We start from the raw sequence: 20,115 nt of genomic DNA on the forward strand, positions 1-20,115 counted from the left end.
ATTCAATCAGAATGAAAGGCATTCACAAAAAGAGAATAAGGTATCCCCAAAATTTCCCAAAAGACCTTGAAAAAAAAATTATCATACCGAATGTCCCATTTGATTGTAAAATAACAAAACAGAGGCCAGAATCATTCACTACCTTAAGTCTTTAAAAATTTAACCCAGAACCTGTTTCAGTTGGCATTTGTATTCATTGTGTAACTCAATTCTCTAGTACCAAGAGCAGAGAGCTACCAAGTAGCAAATATCTCCTAGCTATTACTACCTTCCTAGATATCTCAAACAAATATCCCAAAGAGGTACACTTAACTCGTATTTCAAATGACTCATAATCTAACTGAAGTTCTGCCAAAGACTGTCCAGATAGGACCAACAATGCTAGCTTGTTCACAAATAATTCAATAAAAGGGCCCCTAAATTTGACTGCATTTTTAATAATCTGATCCCTAGGCCACCTTAAGAATTTAAGTCAACTGGTGACCACTGTCCTTTTGATTATTCTATTTTTTTCTTTTAAAATATTGTAATTCCCACTTGATTTCCAATTCCTTTAATACGGAGAAAAATCTATCATCCTTAATGTCCAGTCTCTCATGTTAAGTGCAGGGAGTAGGCAATGTCAACCTTCCTCCTCTCTCCTTACAGTAAGATAAATAATGCAAGGCCAACTCAAGACTTGCACTGCTTCTTCCTGTACCTTATGGAAATCAGTTTCTATATTAGTGAAAAAAGGAACCAATAAGATTTATAGCCTGTGTTTTCCTGACTAGTTACATCAAAAGTAGGAGGATCAGGGCATGAGAAGGAAGGAAAAGTCTTAGGTCCCAAATAGACACTAACATATAATGAAAAATATATGGAACTGAAAGACATAAAAGTATCAGGCTTATTTCTTTTAAACATTATATGTAATAAGGGCTTTAAGTCTCTAATACAATATTCACATCAATATAAAAATCTTATTAATAAGCGTTTTACTCCATTCAGAGAGTAATGGCATTTCAGTTTTTGTGTCTTCAAGTGTTGATATAAATTAAAAATATAAGATATTCTGCCTCTTTGCTCTTCATGGTATCAGATCTTAAAACTACTTAATTCAAAGAACACCCCACAAGTTTTGATCCTCATTTATCAATAAATAAAATATTACCTTGATTTCAATGTTTCCCACTTTGGTGGTTGATCTGATAATAGGTCTTCCAACCAAAGCTGGGAAGATGTGTTCTGGAAAGTTAGAGCCTGCATATCCACACTTCACAAACTGGAAGAGAACAGTAAAAGTGGGTCAGTGTCAAGGTATTTACCATGTCCATTTAAAAATAGCATCTGGAAAATACCACTTTGCATTTATACAATATTTTAAACTTTTGGTGCTTTCAAATTATCTGAAGTAGTTACCCAATCTATCCTATCCTCCTTTTATTTCCTTTATGGCATTGACTACTTAAGAGTTCATGTTTATTTACCAGTTAATTGCTTATTTAGTGCACAAGTCTCCCCACTACAGGGAAAGTCTCAGGAAAGCAGGAAGCTTAAGCTGAGCAGTTCATGGTGGAGTCCAAATGCCTCAAAAGATCCTAGCACACAGTGGTCACACAAGTGAGAAATGGACAGATTCACTCAACAAATGCTAAGAATTTTTTACAAAGAGAAATGTTAGAAACTGAACAGAACTAATGCTTCAATTCTAAAGCAGGCTTCCATTTATCTCTGGCAATTCACTTAAGCAACATTTAACCAAAGCGGGGGAGAAAATGGCATCTGGACTAGCATCACGTTAAAAAAACCATTTTGGGCATTTTTGACTGTTTACACTTTTCTATTTAGATATATGTATTTAGTAATACCAGGTTTGGATAGTGTAGTTCTCCAGTGAGGGCATAACACTGACTCTGATAATACTTTGTAAGAAACTGATACGCTAAGTGATTTAACAACTACAGTAAAACTGAAAATAGAACCAAGGGTTTTTAATTCTTGTACCAGTAATACAGTCTGTTCAGTCTTATTTTTAAGAGCAGACATTGCAAGGAAAATGCAATTCAAAACTTCAGTGTAGGAGGAGGAAGCTATAGACCAGGAAATATAATCATAATCTCTACCCTCTTCTTTAACAAGTCTTTTTCATGTAAGTTATACTGTGTAAGGATTTTTGTGTCTACTGATGAATCTCAAATGCCTAGAACAGTGTCTGGCACATCAGAAGTGCATACTATATCAATGATCAATAAAAATTAAAAGTTTTGCTGTTGATTTGGGAGTACAATACTAGGATTATTTTAATACAGAGAATATGTTTCATGTTGAGAAAAAGTACATTGTTTCATGGCTCCAGGCACCATACATTCTCTGAAAAGAATTAAGGAGAAAAACAGTATCTGAGTGTGACACATGACAGTAATAACAAAAAGGTTGACAGAAACTATTAACCTACCCCTTGACAGAAAGCTACTTTGTACAAGGAACTGTTTTATTTGATTGTGGTAAAACTTAGCAACAATCTTAAACTTACTGACTTTTAAGTAATCCGCCAAAATATAGAATTTTCATATTTCAAAGATCTCTAACACCAACCTTGTTGGGAATGTTGATGAACCACATTTAATTATAAATAGCCTAGAACATTCTGCCATCCAGAATTTCAAGTGAATTTCAAGTCTTTTATAAATAGAATTTTTTTAAAATATGTTAAAGTCATGACTTATGCAGATTAAAGCTATGAAAAATCTGTCTGAAATACCACCTGAATTCCTATCCTCTCAGTTCACATTTACATTCTAGAATCTACATAAAACATACCGCTCATATACATTTTCTTCCAAACCCACAAAACCTAGTCCTGGTCTGTTAACCTCTGAGCCACCAAGGCTACGGTATTTTTCAGTTATAGCTACCCGTTTCTAAAACTATGATACAATTCTTACTGGATTATCTTTCAAGGCAATAGTAGGATATGATGACATAGGAATAAATTTTTTTTTTTTAAGATTTTATTTATTTATTTGAGAGAGAGAGAGAGAGAGTACGAGCAGGGGGAGCTGCAGGCAGAGGGAGAGGGAGAAGCAGGCTCCATGCTGAGCAGGGAGCCCAATGTGGGGCTGGATCCCAGGACCCTGGGATCATGACCTGAGCCAAAGTCAGGTTCTTAACCTGAGCCACCCATGTGCCCCAACCATACCCAAATTTCTATAGGAATAAAATTTATCATGGTCATCAGCCTAATACCAGCATTAGTCATAATTTACCTTATATCCCAAATACAGAAAGCAGATATTAAATTCTTACGTTTACCTCAAAATAATGAACAGATAAGGACACTGGGTGGGTCAAAAGTGTCCATTCCAGGCGGAAAATGCTCACTTATATAGTTATAAATGTTTTTAAAGAAAATTATAGAATGAATGACTGAAAAAGAATCAACAAGTTTGTAAGGGCCATCTTCAGCATATTAAATATAAGCAAATGATTTAAGACAGAAATCATATTAAAAATTGAAGGTGGGAGGACAAGCCTGGCATGGGAAATAAATCAAATCCTGGTGCAGGGAGGAAGGAGGCTGTGAAGGTTGACATGCTTCCCCTCTCATTCTGAACTACACATACTCAGAAATACACAACATGGCAAATATATAAATAATCACATTTGTCAATGTTTACTGATCATAAATGTTCAGATGGGTGGTTTATATCTTAAAATTCTCATTTGAGCATATTTTAAGGGACGAAATATTTGCCAAGTGACCAAGGTAAAAAGACCTCCCTGAATTATGAGACCCCCTGAAACTATAAAAACAATTGTAAACCCACTTATTCCTGTGCTTTACAAAATAAGGGAAGTTGGCATTTAATTCAAATTAAATATATCAATCACTTATTAATGAAATTACTTATTCAGCTTAAGCAGTGGCTTACTGGAAGTAGATGCTGCCTAGTAATCCAGCACTAGCACTCCTACAGGGTATTAGATACTCGGTCAAAATGACAAGAGCTGCACTATTTCACATTATTTCAAACGTGAAAGCATTAATAGCTATAATAACAAGAATTTAATTAAAATAATCTATTTCTTAATAACATAAAATGAGGACACAATTTGGCATTTCCTTTCTTGCAAAAAGTCAGTACTTTAAAAAAAAATCTAATTCATGTGATAAAATGCAAAGAAATATTCTTTTCTAAACTACTCATTTGGTATCATTTGGTATCATTTTAACCTTGCAATACCTCCCTCAGTCTAATCATTTTAAGACTTGGACTTCGTTCTCTCATTGTGTGCAAGAAGGCTGTGTTTAAGAAATAGATTTTACCATATATAGTTTCGTCTTCATAGCACTGTGGTTTGAACTGGCTCCCTTACTTGCCACTGAGTCATCAAATGGTAAGAACATGAACAGTATAATGTTCTTTCAAGCAAAATGCAGAAAAAAATGCAACTACATTTGCTCTAAAAGTACCTTTCTCCCCCCAAAAAATAAACTGGGATTTATAAATTCCATTTGAGCTTATTTAATTTGTATTTTTCCTTTATTAATTTAATCTGATGGTATTGATATGCTCATTAATTTAATTGCCTAGTGATTATTCTCATCTTAAGCCACAAAAATATTTATTCTATTTCAAAGCATTTTGCAGAGTGAAGCCAAATTTGTTTTTGGTTTGTTCCTACTTCAAGCACTCCTAAATTCAACACATAAACTAGGATAAATGTGATAAAGCACACTATAAGCAACAACAAAAGTGAGAATTATAAATGAAAGCATAATTATCCTAGCACTATAAGCTACTTTGTATCATTAGACCCTAAAAATTCTACCAGTCACACATTAAGCACAGGAGTCTTCCCTGTCAGTGAACTATCTTAATGCTGATGAGATCACCCAAGTTTGGTAGCAATACACACCGGGGGCCTGGGCCCAACTCTTGAAAGACACCTAAACCTAAGCAGATCTCCAGATTTTCATCTGTCTGGCCATTTTCAGTGGCTCTATTTAGATGGAAGCGCTATTTTAGGTTTGAATGGTTATGAAGATGAAATGCATAAATTATTGGAATCAGGTAAGTTTTCCTCCTCTAAGCCACCCTAAAGAGAGACCCTGGTCTATTTGGGAGCTAATGGGGAAGAGAGGCAGGACCAACATCTGGCATGCGATCATAAGAGTCACCCACTCGGAGCATTCCAATTAGGGCCTAGTTAAACAAAATCAATTTCTCAAATAGCCTGTAAGTCTAAAACCTAAAATATGTAAGAGGCCAGTTGCTTTAGGGTAACAACTATTTACACAAGTTTTTAGAAATTAAATTTGAACACCTTCTGTAATATTTAGTTGTAGGTAACTCAGTATAGCTTCCGGTACCTAAACAAAATCAAGAGGACTATGAAGTATAAGAAGTAAGAAATAATTTCTGTATTTAGAATCTTCTAAATTTTCAGAAATATCACAGCATTCCTAGCTACATATTACATCAGAACTGTTTCTTCATTTGAAGCCAATCATGTCTATAGAAAATCCGGATAAAATTTTAAAGTAACTAGAAATGTAACACCAAATACATAAATTTTGTTCAAATTAAGTACATTTTTCCTTTACTGATCTCTTAAGATACAAGATTCTTAAATTATGGATTAGCCATAAGCCTAATCATTAACATATAATCAGCTTTCTAACTCAGGTAAACTAACGAAATAGTAACAAAAATGAACTCATGGCTTACAATCCTATTCTAATTGAATGGAAAAACTCATACACTACAAATACAGAGCTCGTTACCCTTTCAAAGAGGAGGAATCCATTGAAATATAACTGGCTCTGATTTCTAAAGAGAGTATCAGACATATTTTTAAAAATATTTTAAATTCCATTTTTAAAGTTTTAAATTTATTTAGAGGTCAATTTGAGACTACAGGGGGAATCTGGCTACTATTTTTTTTTTTTTTTTAAGCACCTTTAACTGAGTTTTAGCTGTAAAAGTAATAAATGCTGGGCGCCTGGGTGGCTGTCGTTAAGAGTGTGCCTTTGGCTTAGGTCATGATCCCAGGGTCCTGGGATGGAGCCCCGCATCGGGCTCCCTGCTCAGCAGGAAGCCTGCTTCTCCCTCTCCCACTCCCCCTGTTTGTGTTCCCTCTCTTGCTGTGTCTCTCTCTGTCAAATAAATAAATAAAATCTTTAAAAAAAAGGTAAGAAATGTTTATAGTTAATTTGGTTTAAAGACAGTCTCACATGTTTTGTTAAAAAACAAAACAGAACACTTCCCAATAATTCAGAAAAGTCATGAAGTCTTTCCCATCTTCCCTCACTCTTACCCCCAGGCTCACAAGTAACCGCTTTGAACATACCTCTCCCTCTAAAACTTTCATGTACAAGTCTGTGGACCCAGAACAGTCACATAAATGGGATCATTCTAAAACTTTTTTTTAACTTAACAATAAATTTTAGATATGTTTCCACAGTGGTGGATCTTTTTTTTTAAGTATCCCATTTTGTATGGTTGTCCCATTATAACTCTTCTTACTATCGTGTTTTTAACTTAGTTCATATAAAACTAGTATAATTATTGCTTGTAAAAGTCTGTAGCACAGTAAGGGCAGTATTATGTCAGTAAATATCAGCTCCCTTTTTCCCCTCAACAATCCAGTTTCCAAAATGTTTTAAAGTTCAAGTAAAATCTTTTTTTTTTTTTCAGGTGTACAACATAGTGATTTGACAACTCTGTTATGCTATGCTCACTCACCACCGGTGTAGCTACCATATAATGCTATTCAATACCACTGATTATATTTCCTATGCAGTCCTTGTCATCCCTGTGATTTATTCCCTCCATAACTGGAAGCCTATTTTAATTTATACGTCACATTTATGGAAAAAGAAAAGTCACAAAATATTGCAACTCCAAAATGGTTAGTAATCATTGTAATGCAGGGGGAAATGATCACTATAGAACTCATCCCAAATAAGTAACATTTCTATCTTCTAATGTGCTACTCCAAATAAGTTATTTTTTAATGGGGGCGAGGGGAGGGAGGTTTGAAAGCAACAACTTTCAAATCAGTGTTTTAGCCAGATTTTTACAATCATTTGCCTTTTTGAATCTTAAAGACTAACATGATCTGTGTTCTGCATCTAAGGGAAAAAAATGGGGGAGGGGATACCAAAATTGGTTAACTTCCCCCAAGGTCCACAATTAACACTTGGGCCTTAAAGGGGTCCTACATCTCCCAAGATCAATAGAACATACTGTCTCTGCGGGGCTGCACGGAGGCCAAATTCCCAGCATGCAGAACAAAAAGTAAATGATGCTTTACTCAACTGCCCCCCCCCGCCCCAAAAACTGCGAAAGGGCTGCGGCTCGTTGCATGACAGCACTTCCCTTTTTTTTTCTTTAAACCCGTTTCCTGCCTCCCGTTCGGTATCTTCAATTATACAGGAAGAGGAAGGCCTCTGGGTCTTTCTCCTTTCTACAGAACCAGTAACCCTGGGAAATGGAACCCTTATCGAACAAACCTACCCAGTCTTTCACCCCTCCAGCCCTTCAGCCCAATTGTTCCCATTGGGGCGCGGAGCCGGCCACCGTAGGGCAGCGGACTGGATCCCCCTCCAGCGTCGGCCTTGCCCGCCGCCCTCACCCCGAGTTGCGGAGGTGGCAGGGTCGGGGAGACCAGGACTGGGCTCAGTCCGCTCACTCCCCACGCCCGCGAAGGCCGGAAGCGCTGTCCCGCGCCCCTCGGTCCCGGCGGCCCGAGGGCCCAGGGGTACAACCTCGGGCGCCGAGGGCCCAAGCGCCACTAGCACATCCCCGCCCGGGCCTGTGGCCACGGATTCACCGCCGGGCGCTTACCCCGGTGCCGTTGTCGCACACCACCACCTTCCTGCCCTGGCTGTCCATCGTCCGCCCGGAAGAGAGCCGCCGCCGCCGCCGAACGACCTACAGCCCCTGCCGCCCGGCCCTTTCCTCTTCCTCCTCCTTCTTCGCGGCCCCTCCTTCAGCCCAACTTTCTTCCCCCAACCGGAAGTCGCAGCCAAACCCCACCCGCCATTTAAGGTACAGTCTGCACGGAAGGGGTGGGGAAATGGGAGGGAGGAGGCCGAAACTGGCAGTAGTGAGATCCAATAAGAGACGGAGAAGTGTCGAGGCCCCGCCCACAACTCCGGTTTCAGCTTCGGCTCCAGCTCAGCCGTAGCGGTCACCGCCCACCGGGTTCTTCCCTAACTGCTTCTAGCTTCTGGAGCTTCGCGGGGCGTTAATGGCGGCAGATCTAGTGGACGTTGCGGCCAAAGGCGCTGTAGGAGTTGAGGGGCCCGCTTACCCGTCTGCAAAAGGGACAGGGAGGTGAAGGACACTGGATCGGACACTGGATCTGTGCGAGATGGCAGTGGAATGTGGCGAGAGGAGACAGCCTGGAGGGTGGAAAGCAGGGGAAACAAACCTCGACATCCACGCTGACCCCACTGTTGAACATAGCTTGGTGTGTCATTGCTTCTAGGCCTCTTCAGGGATCAGAGCTGGGATGGATACACACATATGAAGTCATGCGTTTATACCGATACCACCAATTCCAGCCCAACCCTTTTTTGCCCAATTTGCCCTTAGTCAAGTGAGCGGGAGTGAGCGCCTACCTTTTCAGCCCCCTCGCTCACCACTTCCCTTCCAGCAGCACCATGTTGCTTCACACCTCTTCACTGTATGTACGTTTGAACCCAGAGTCTTGGCCTTGAAATCAGACAACCCTAGTTTCAAATATGGCCCTGCCACTCAAGAATTCTGTGATTTGGATTTATCCTTGCCTATGCATAAGAATACTAACCTCTACTTCTATGGGTGGTTGTGAGGATAAAATTCTGTGCATAGAGTAAGTATCTATTCAGTGGTAGCTATTGATTATTATTTACATACTTTTAAATGTATAATTCTTTCTACCTATAATGGCTCTCCTTTTTTTTTTTTTTTTTTAAAGATTTTATTTATTTATTTGAGAGAGAGAGAGCACATGAGAGGGGGGAGGGTCAGAGGGAGAAGCAGACTCCCCGCCGAGCAGGGAGCCCGATGTGGGACTCGATCCCGGGACTCCAGGATCATGACCTGAGCCGAAGGCAGTCGCTCAACCAACTGAGCCACCCAGGCGCCCTCCTTTTTTTTTTTTTTTAATCGATCAAGAGACTTCTGCTCATGCTCTAAGACCCAGTTGTCACATCTATGAAGGCTTTGCAATAACCTTCAAGATGCTCTTTACTCTCTTTCTTCACTAATTAGTTTACCATGGATATATGAATAATATTATTGTGCTTATTACATTCAACAAATATTGGATGAGTGATATTAAAATTTATCTTGAAAAAATGCCAGCATTTTTGAGAGGTGAGAACTAGAATTGTGCCCTTCACATGGCTGTACGTGTGCAGTGACTAGAATAAAACTTGGATCATGAACCCCTCAGTCCAGTATTATAAGACTAGGCTACCTCTCAGTTTTCATTTTGTTCTTTTATTAGACCAGTGGTTTTCAAACCTTTATAAAGGCATAGGTGGCTTTATTAGAATTTAATCTTTTTTTAAAAAAATTATTAATTTATTTTAGAGAAAGAGTCCTGGAGCATGGGGGGCGGGCAGAGGGAGAGAGAGAATCCTTAAGCAGACTCTCTGCTGAGTGTGGAGCCTGATGCAGGCAGGGCTCAATCCCAGGACCCTAAGATCATGACCTGAGTCAAAATCAAGAGCCCACCATTTAACTGACTGAGCCACCCAGGTGGGCCCCTCAAATTTAATCTTATATGGAACCTCAACATATAAAATAGACTAAAGCTGCCATAGTAGTTGAAAGTTTGAGAAATTAGGATGGATAGGAGGCCTCAGGGAAATATGTCTTCTCTGCACCTGCTTCAGTAGTTGTTGAGGTACCTCAGTCTGCTGAACAGTGCATTAGTTCATAAATTGCACATCTTCCTTTTGTGGCCCCAGTGCCTGGCACTGTACAATTGTCCTTGAAGTATATTTATTTGGTCTCAGCACACTGAACTCAAGCATTGCTGTGTCCTTTTATTTTTCCTCTCTATGAAATTAAGTTTCATACTTTTTTTTTACTTTTTAAGAAATTACATTTTTTGTTTTTTTCCAATTATAAAAACAGTACATGCAGATGATAGAAAATATCAACATCTATTCATTGTACTAATGAAAATGCAGCAAACCCTTGATTATGCAAATTCAGATGCAGTACTATTGGTGACAGGCTCCTGCCTTCTATACCAGGCAAGACCTGGTCATTTCACTTTCCTCAAAATAATCTGATCACACATTTTAGGCGATTATTTTGGGGGAGGAGGGTTGGGAGACTTCATTTCTATTCCTCTGTCATGGTTTTATGTATATTATTCCACATAAAAATCTTGCTATGTAGATATCCCCATTTTGCACATGAGAAATGAGGGCTTTAAAAAAATTAAGTCTAGTAAGGTCATAGGATATGAGGTCTACATAACAGAAATCAATATATTGTTATATGTCATTAGTGAACAATCTGAAAATGAAAGAACATCAGAAAAATCCAAATAAATTTAATGCAAGACCTATATACTGAAAACTACAAAACACTGCTGAGAGAAATCAAAGAAGATCTAGATAAGTAAACATACCATGTTCATGGATTCAACACTCATTATTAAAATGACAGTTCTCTTCAAACTGATCTATAAATTCCAATGTAATCTCTATCAAAACCCCAGCAGGTTGTTTTCTTTTTAGAAATTGACAAGTTTGATCCTAAAAGTTATATAGAAATGCAGAAGAGCCAGAATAGCCAAAACAATTTTGAAAAAGAAAAGCAAAATTGGCGGACTTCCACTGATTTCAAACCTTATTATAAAGCTACAGTAATGAAGACAGTATGATAATGTCATAAGGATGGACATATAGATCAATGGTACAGAATAGACAGCACAGAAATAAACTTATATTTATGGTCAATTGATTTTCAACAAATCTGGTAAAAAAATTCAATGGGGAAAGGGTAATCTTTTTTTAAACAAATAGTACTTGGACAACTGGATATTCTTATATGTGGAGAAAAAAAAGAACTTTGATCCTCACCTCACGCTAAACACAAAAATTAATTCAAATGGATCATAAATTTAAATTTAGAAGAACTGGGGAGCCTGGCTGGCTCAGCTGGAAGAGCATGGAACACTTGATCTTGGGGTTGTGAGTTTGAGCCCCACATTGGGTGTAGAGATTACTTAAAAAAATCTTTAAAAAATTAAAAGATAAAAATAAATAAATTTAGAAGAGCTAAAACCATAAATTCTGGAAAAAAAGACAAGAAAAATCTTTTGATGTTGAGTTAAGCAAAGATTGCTTAGATATGACCCCAAAATCATGATTCAAAAAAGAAAAAAATGATAAATTGGACTTAACAGAAATTTAAAACTTTTAATTCATGTATTAAGAAAACCAAAAGACAAAAGATTTTTGCAAATTACATATCCAACAAAGAACTTGTCTCCAGAATAAATTAAGAACACGTAACAATAATAAGACAAATTACCTAATAGGGGGTGAAAGATTTGAATAGACATTTCACCCAAAAAGTTTTATGAATGGCTAATAAGCACATGGAAAGATACTCAACATCATTAATCATTAGGGAAATACAAATTAAAATCATAATGAGAGTGGTGGCCTGCAGGCAGCAAGGCCATGGGTGGCCTGGGGCTTGTGCTCCTCTGCCAGGCTGGCAATGCAGGGCCCCCTAGGCACTCCAGCTGGGACTGCCACACAGGCTGCCCTCAAGGCTGGTGGGAACTGCAAGGCAAGAGGCTTGCACTACTGCACAGTTTTGGCATCTTCTTGCGAGGGCTGCTACGTGCAGTGGCCTTCAGCATGTTGATGCTCAAACCAAAGAACCAAATCATGAAAGACGTCCCTTTTGAGGATATGGTTTTTAGACACTTCCAAACAAGTTATAGGAATGTTGTTCATCCACTTTGCAAATGTGTACCTAGCAGATCTCATCGAAGAGGTCCCTTGTTCACATCACCTTCCTCTTGGGACACAGCTTTTGGCAAGTTGCTCATCTATGTGGGCATACAGGCCATGAGCATCTTGGTCGAGTAGTAGCAGTGGGAGCCCCTGCGTTTGGATGAATGTGGAGACCTTCTGCAGTGTGTAGCCCAGGTCCAGCAGTGTGCTTTTACATCTTGGTCATGATTTTTGAAAAGTCTGTCACCTTCACTGTCCTCTTCATACTTCAGTAGAAAAAGGTGGCCCATTGAGCCATTGAAAACCCAGATCTGAAAGTGGCCATCGTCCTGCTGATCGCCCTCTGTCAATGCTTTAATGTTTTGGATAGTGGACTACATTCCTAAATTCTTCAGCAGGCCCACTTGAAGAATAAATGCCATCTTTTACAAAACCACGGTATCATTATATCTAGGAAAAATAAGCAGTAATTCCATATCATCTAACATTCAGTCCATATTTGTATTTCCCCAGTTGTCCCTACCACGTTTATAGCTGTTTTTCTTCCTAAACCAAGATCCAATCAAGGTTCAGAGATTGTGTTTGTTGTTATGTCTCTCTCTTTAAAAAAAGATTTATTTATTTATTTAGTTGAGAGAGAAAGAGAGAGAGAGAGCACAAGTGGGAGGGGCAGAGGGAGAGAGAATCTCAAGCAGACCCCATGCTGGGCATTGAGCCTTGGGTGGGCTCCCATGAGATCATGACCTAAGCAGAAACTAAGAGTAGATGCTCAACTGACTGAGCCACCCCAGCACCCCTTGTTAATCTCTTTAATCTCTTAATCTAGAATAGTCATCCCACTTTTTTTTTCATGGCTTTAACTTTTTGAAGAGTTCAGATCATTTGGCTATAGAAATGTTCCATGTCCTGGATTTGTATGATTGCTTTCTTGTGGTTGGTTACATTTTTAAGTGATGTTTATACATAATGTTGTTATGGCATTTGATGATACTATAGACAGGATGTGTTACATGGACATTCTTTGCTTTTGATAATACAAAATTAACATTGAATTGATATCAGAACCAAGCAAAAATCTTGCAATACTATAAATAATGTTATTGCCTTGATTTAGATCTAGCCTAGAAAGAGTACAATTGTTATACACACATATGCACACACACAAAAGTAGGAATCTGTGATTTGTGATTCCATAACTCTGTTGGGGAAGGAAATAAATATTATGAAAGTTAATAAACTAAATACTTTACTATCCAAGTTCCTGACTTTATTTATTTATTTATTTTAAGTAGACTCCTGCCCAATGTGGGGCTTGAACTCATGACACTGAGATCAAGAGTTACATGTTCTACAGACTGAGCCAGTCAAGTGCCCTTTTTCTGAATTCATTTAGCCTCTTACTTGTTTTTGGATTCCTGTATAACATAAGTACATCTCAGGGTTAGAGGAAAATAATTCTGAAGAATTTATGTGTTTTATGATTAAATAGTTTTAAGAGTTTTTTAAAAAAAGATTTTATTTATTTTAGAGAGAGCATTATTGGGGAGAGGGGCAAAGGGAAAGGGAGAGAGAGAATCTCAAGCAGACTCTGAGTGTGGAGCCCAACTCAGGGCTTGACCTTACAACCCTGAGATCACATCCTGAGATCACATCCTGAGCTGAAATCAAGGGTCAAATATTCAACTGACTGAGCCACCCAGGCACCCCTAGGTTAATAATCAATCTGATTACTGTTTTTGGCTTTTATTGTGGAAAATTTCGAACACATATAAAAGTATAGTATAGTAAAATGAACCCTATGAGCCCGTCAGCTAACTTCAGCTAACTTCTGCAACAATCGGCTTTCTGCTGTTCTTGTTTCATCAATTTCCCTCCACACACAGTTTTGTTGTTCTTGTTTGCTGGAGTATTTTAAAGCAAATCTCAGGGATCATACCTTACCTCCTTTGTATACTTCAGTGTGTGTTTCTAACACACACTGACTTTTAAAAACATAATCACAATAACATTATTATAGCCAACAAAATTAACAAATTCTTATTATCTCCTAATACTCAATCCATATTTAGCTTTCCCCAGTTGTCTCCAAAATGTCCTCTTTCTTCTCTTTCATTTGTTTTTTTTCAATCAGGATCTAAATAAGGCCTGCACATTGCATTCAGTTGATATGTCTCTTAAGCCTATTTTAGTCTATGACACTTCCCTCTCTCTTTTCTTACACCATATTTTGGGTGAAGAACCTGGATCATTTGTCCTCTGGAATGTCCTGACTCTGGATTTGGCTGATTGTATCCATGCAATGTTGTTTGTCTTATTCCTCTAGCTTCCATGTTTTCTAGAAATTGGTGGTTAGATCTAGAAGTTTGATTAGATGTAGGTTCAACTATTTGGTAAAAGTATTTCATGGGCAGTGAGATGTACTTCCTATTGCATCACATTTGAAGAAACACAATGTGTGGATGTCCCAGAGTTAGTGATGTTAAGATTATTCAGTGGATTTTGGTTTTATCGAATGATATATTACAGAGTTCCCCATGAGGTTGCCACTTAATAGTTTAAGCAGTCATCAATGATTGTTGCCTGACTGGATCAGAAAACAATCAAGTCGTTTGCCTGACCCATAATTTCTCATTTCCAAAGCTAATGGAAGGTTTTGACCTAATTAGCCACTGCAGTTGCTTTCCAATGGAAAAATTATAGTTTTAAAACTAGGTTAATTAAATGATTTTTTAAAATCAAAAAACAAATCTCATAGGCACTTAGTGTGTATAAGCTATAGTTTTAGTTGGCATTTTAGTTGTGATATTCTTCATTCAAAAGGTTCATATTTCTCCCCTCATCTCACCATGTACAAAAATTAACTTGAAATAGATCAAAGATGTAAATTTAAGAGGTAAAACTATGAAACTCTTTAAAAACTTAGGGGGTAGTGGTGCCTAGGTGACGCAGTTGGTTAAGTGTCCGACCCTTGGTTTTGGCTCAGGTCATGATCCCACGGTCATGAAATCAGGCCTCACATTGGCTCTGAGCTCAGTGTGGAGTCTGCTTGAGATCTCTCCCTCTGCCCCTCCCGTTCCTGCTCTTTCTCTCTCTCTCAAATAAATAAATCTTTTTTAAAAAACCACAGGGGATAAATCTTTATAACCTTGAATTAGGCAATGGTTTCTTAGATGTGATACAAAAGCACAAGCAATAAAAGAAGATATAGACAAATTGGACTTAATCAAAATTAAAAACATTTGTGCTACAAAAGATACCATCCAATGAGTGAAAAGACAACTCACAGGATGGGAGAAAATACCTGCAAATTGTGTACCTGATAAGGGACTTGTATCTAGCATATATAAAGAAATTTTAAAATTCAATAATAAAAATAATTAAACCAATTTGAAAATAGAAAAAGGATTTGAATAGACATTTACCCAAAGAAGATATACAAATTGGCCAATAAGCTCGTGAAAAGAAATTTAGCTTGATTAGTATCAAAGAAACCATCAGGTAAATGCAAACTACAGTGAGGTTTCACTTCACACTCACTAGGATGGTTGTAATCAAAATGACAGATAATAACAAGGGTTGACAAGAATGTGAAGAAATTAGAACTCTTATCTATTGCTGGTGGGAATGTAAAATGGTGCTGGTGAGAATGTAAAATGGTACTGCTGCTTTACAAAGCAGTATGGAAGTTCCTCAAAAGGATAAACACAGTTAACATATGACCTAGCAGTTCTACTCCTAGATACATACCAGAGAAAGAAAACATATGCACATACAAAAACTTGTACATAAATGTTCATAGCCACATTATTTATAAAGGCCAAAAAGTGGATACAACCCAAATGTCCATCAACCAATGAATGGATTAACAAAATGTAGTGTGTTCACAAGCACATAATGGAATATTATTCAGCTGCAAAGAGGAGTGTAGTACTAGTACTGCTACATGTTATTACATGGATGAACCTTGAAAACATTATGGTAAGCGAAGGAAGCCAATTACAATTCCATCTATAACTTATGATTCCATTTATATGAAATATCTAGAATGGGCGAATTTATAGAAACAGAAGGTACATTATGGTTGTCTATAACTAGGTTGGTGGGTTGTGGGGGAGGAAGAGAGAAATGAGGAATGACTGCTAATGGGTATATGGTTTCTTTTTGGGAGAATGAAATGTTCTCAAATTGCTTATGGTGATGGTTGCACAACTCTATTGTAATATTTACTTATTTTTTCTAGTTTTATTGAGATGGAATTGACATATAGTGTTGTATATATTTTAAATAAGTGAATTGTATGGTATGTGTATTATATCTCAATAAAGCCTTTTTTTTAACTTTCAGGATAAAAGCTAAAGTAGTTCACTTTACAGGTGAAGAGAACTGCAAGTACAAAGACTCCCTGAGGCCAAAAAAAGGAATGAACAAATGAACAAAAGAAAGAGAGAAAGAAATGAAGTTGCTAGACTGATTGACAAATACTTGTAAGTTGGAGAGCAGATGGAGGAATGGCAGTCATTAAACAAACCTTAGAAAGCTTAAAACTTAATGCCTGAGGTTAGGAAGGGGAAAAAGCAAGCTTCTTCTTGAGGCAGAAATCTGAAAAGGAATTGACTAAAAATGGTTTAAACATTAGCTGAACTCCTAAATATCCTCGTTCAGCCCTTGCAGCCAGATGACACCCCGCCCTGCCTCCCATGCCATCCCTTCTGTCATGGAATGGAGTGGCTTTTCTCCAGAGTGAGTTAAAGCCAAAGGACTTTGTTCTCAGGGACAGACACAGTTGGGGACTACAGGGAGATTAATGGGAAATCTACATCCAAAACAGTGAGACACCCAGCCTCCTTCCTACTGAACTGCTAATAAACTGGTAATCAGTTTTCCTATAGACACTGACAGCTGGGGATCCTTCTAACAAAAATAGTCAAAACTCTCCTAGGTCATACTACAGTAAAACCCGCTATCAACAGGACTCAGTGCCCAACACACATCTTCCAGTCAGTTTTTCAGTCTTTCTCTCCTAAATATCATTGGACAACCTAAGATCGTCAAACACTTCAAGAGAATCTCTAACACCTAAGACAAAAACCAAAACAGTGACAATGTAGGAAGCAGAAGAGAACTTTTAAAAATCATTATAATTAATATCTTTGTGTCCTCAGAGGGATAAGAAAATTTTAATGTGATAGGAGAAAAAATTCAACAGAAAGGTTGGAACATAAAGCTTAAGACACTTTCCATAAAGTAGAGTGAAAAGACAATAAAATGGAAAAAAAATAGGAAAAAAATTAAATTAGAGGATCAGGCCAGGACATTTTTTTTTTTTTAAGATTTTATTTATTTGAGAGAGAGCAAGATCGTGGGTGGGGGGGGCAGAGGGGGAGGAAGAAGCAGACTCCCCACTGAGCATGGAGCCCAATGTGGGGCTCGATCCCAGGACCCTGAGATCATGACCTGAGCCAAAGTCAGACACTTAACCAACTGAGCCACCCAGGTGCCCTAGGCCAGGACATTTAATATCAGAATAATAGAATTTACAGAAAGAAAGAAGAGAAAATAGGAGGAAAAAAAGAATTTGAGAAATAATACAAGATTATTTCCAAGAACTGAGAAACAATTTTCTAGACAATGCTCCATTTCTCAGAAAGTTATTGAAGGATGTACTCCTGGAAAATGAGGCAGTTATTCGAGAAATACGAAATCATGAGAAGTAGAAAACAAGGGATTCACCAAGACAGAAGTGAGATAAGAATTCCATGACTGATGGTAGAACAAAAATCCCAAGGAATCTGCTGTGCATCACTCTAGAGTCTGAATCAGGACAGAGTACTTCAGGAGGGAAATCAATCTCTCCCTCACTTCCCACATACACATACACACTAGATTATCTGATATATTTTAAGACTTTGAGGGGCACCTGGGTGGCTCAGTTGGTTAAGCATCTGCCTTCGGCTCAGGTCATGATCCCAGGGTGCTGGGATTGAGCTCTGTGTTGGGCTTCCTGCTCAGCAGGGAGTCTGCTTCTCCCTCCCCCTCTCCCTCTGCCCCTCCGCACCCTGCTTGTGCTCTCTCTCTCAAATAAATAAATAAAAATAAAAATAAAAGACTTTGGGAGCTGTATATATGTACTTCTAGTGGAAAGTTTGGTGATAAACTAGTGATTACTTCTTAAACAAAGGAAAAATAAGACAATGATTAAATCCAGGGAAAAATTTTAAATTGTAATACAAAAGAAATGTTATTATGTATACTACATGGCTCAGTATGAGTGTAAATACCAAATAATGGTCTAATCAAATATTATATTTGGATGCTAGGAGGATGAGGGAAGGGAAGTGTATGTGTATTGGGGAGGAGTTGTAATGGAGTTAAATGATCTTTCATAGTAGATGGTTAAGGGATGGTGTTTAAACTGAAAAATATCAGGCACCTGGTGGCTCAGTCGGTTAAGCGTCTACCTTCAGCTCAGGTCATGATCCCAGGGTCCTGGGATCGAATCCCACGTTGGGCTCCCTGCTCCACAGGGAGTCTGCTTCTCCCTCTGCCCCTACCCCCACTCATTCTCTCAATCTCCCTTGCTCTTGTGCACTCTCTCTCTCAAATAAATAAATAAAATCTTTAAAGAAATAAACTAAAAAAGATCAAGAAATAGCTGAAGAAGTATGTTCAGAAATAAGGAGTTAAGTATCAGAAGAAACAACTAAGAGTTTAAGGTAGTCGCCTTGGGGAAGCAGAAATTGAGAGTAGAGAAGATAAGGCCGGCACTGGATGTTCAACATTATCAGCTTTGTAAAACCATTTGACTTATTTTGAGATTTATGTACTTATTTGAGAGAGAGAGCATGCACGTGAGTCAGGGGAGGGGCAGAAAAAGAGGGAGAGAGAATCTCAAGCAGACTCTCCTCTGAGTGTGGAGCCCTGAGATCATGACCTGAGCCAAAATCAAAAGTCGGCCACTTAACCAACTGAGCCACCCAGGCGCCCCTGGACTTTTCCCCTAAACTTTTCCAGGCTATTTAATCAAGTTACTTACAGTGTGCACATTCCTGAGAATACCCCATCGTAGCGACATTGTTTATTTCCAAATTTTTCTGCATTCAACTTAAAAGGTGTTTCTTCCCAAGAAACTGAACTTTTTCGTCATATGGGCTTGATCAAATAGGAGAACTGGGTTCATAAAATGGATGCATTGCAAACTTTATAAATCATAGACATCAGTAAAGAAGTTCTTTATTCCATCTTATTGCCTTATGTCATGAAGCATAATAAATCTCACATGACCTGCAGTAACAAATGCTGAATCAAACCACTCCTTGAATTTGTCCAAAGTTTTCAGTTCTATGTTGTATGACAGCCACATGTTCTCATCTACGAGGTTGAGAGCAGTGTGAGCTATGAATGGTTCAGATGACAATGATCATCATTGGATTCTGTTTTTCCAGCTGGCAAAAACTCCATTTCAAAAACTGGAGTATCATGATGGCCAACAATTCTAAAGCAGAAGCTTTCAGACATTGTCTTCAATAGATAGCTCCTGCAAGGAACAGCCGGTCAGTTTCCACCGCAGACCCCTGCTGGGCAGCCTCTGTTGGAACTCCCTGAAAACCATTTGACTTTTTAACATGTGTGTGTGTGTGTGTGTGTGTGTAGTGTAGGTTGAATACCCAGTACTAAATAAACAATGGCTAATTTTGTGTGTGTGTGTGTGTGTGTGTGTAGGTAGGTTGAATACCCAGTACTAAATAAACAATGGCTAATTTTTTGCTTTTTGGCTTTCTTTTTATCAAGGCTTCATTACCCTATGCAACATAAATTGCAAGATCATATGGTATCTTGCTTAAATTAATTCTAACCCTTGGTTTGGGAGCTTCCTTAGGCTTCTACATACAGTATGGACAACACTCTAGCATAATCTCATTAGCAGCACTTTTACAAATTTTACAACCTGATTATATATGTTGCTACCTCAACTCAGCTACTTACTATTGATTCTTACAGGCTTCTATTTCCAAGTTTAATTTTCTGTCCTTGAGGTTTGCTGACTGACAGGTACACAAGGACTCTTTTATTGCATAAATTTTATTACAAGTTGTAAAAAAGATCTACACTATAATAAAAGGTATATTGCATAAATACCATATATAAAA

At 38.1% G+C, this 20,115-nt stretch overlaps 1 protein-coding gene and 2 pseudogenes across 2 annotated transcripts in view; 1 reads left to right on the forward strand and 2 right to left on the reverse strand.

Annotated features, from left to right (window-relative positions):
- The window catches only part of ACTR2 (actin related protein 2), a 35,148-nt gene extending 27,121 nt beyond the window's left edge, over positions 1 to 8,027 (reverse strand). Inside the window, exons 1-2 of one of the 2 annotated variants that reach the window (XM_032410838.1) lie at positions 7,836 to 8,027; positions 1,154 to 1,264 (exon numbers count right to left, since the gene is read on the reverse strand). In XM_032410838.1, coding sequence (XP_032266729.1) covers positions 1,154 to 1,264; positions 7,836 to 7,883 — 159 coding nt within the window. In that variant the 5' untranslated portion in view covers positions 7,884 to 8,027. The remainder of the gene's footprint in view (positions 1 to 1,153; positions 1,265 to 7,835) is intronic. The other variant, XM_032410837.1, reaches the window with a different exon arrangement.
- Positions 8,028 to 11,686: 3,659 nt separating this feature from the next.
- Positions 11,687 to 12,376, forward strand: LOC116636445 (annotated as a pseudogene).
- Positions 12,377 to 19,065: 6,689 nt separating this feature from the next.
- LOC116635973 lies at positions 19,066 to 19,483 on the reverse strand (annotated as a pseudogene).
- Positions 19,484 to 20,115: the final 632 nt, after the last annotated feature.

This window comes from Phoca vitulina, unplaced genomic scaffold (assembly GCF_004348235.1).
Source record: "Phoca vitulina isolate PV1807 unplaced genomic scaffold, GSC_HSeal_1.0 scaffold12, whole genome shotgun sequence".
Lineage (NCBI taxonomy): Eukaryota > Metazoa > Chordata > Mammalia > Carnivora > Phocidae > Phoca > Phoca vitulina.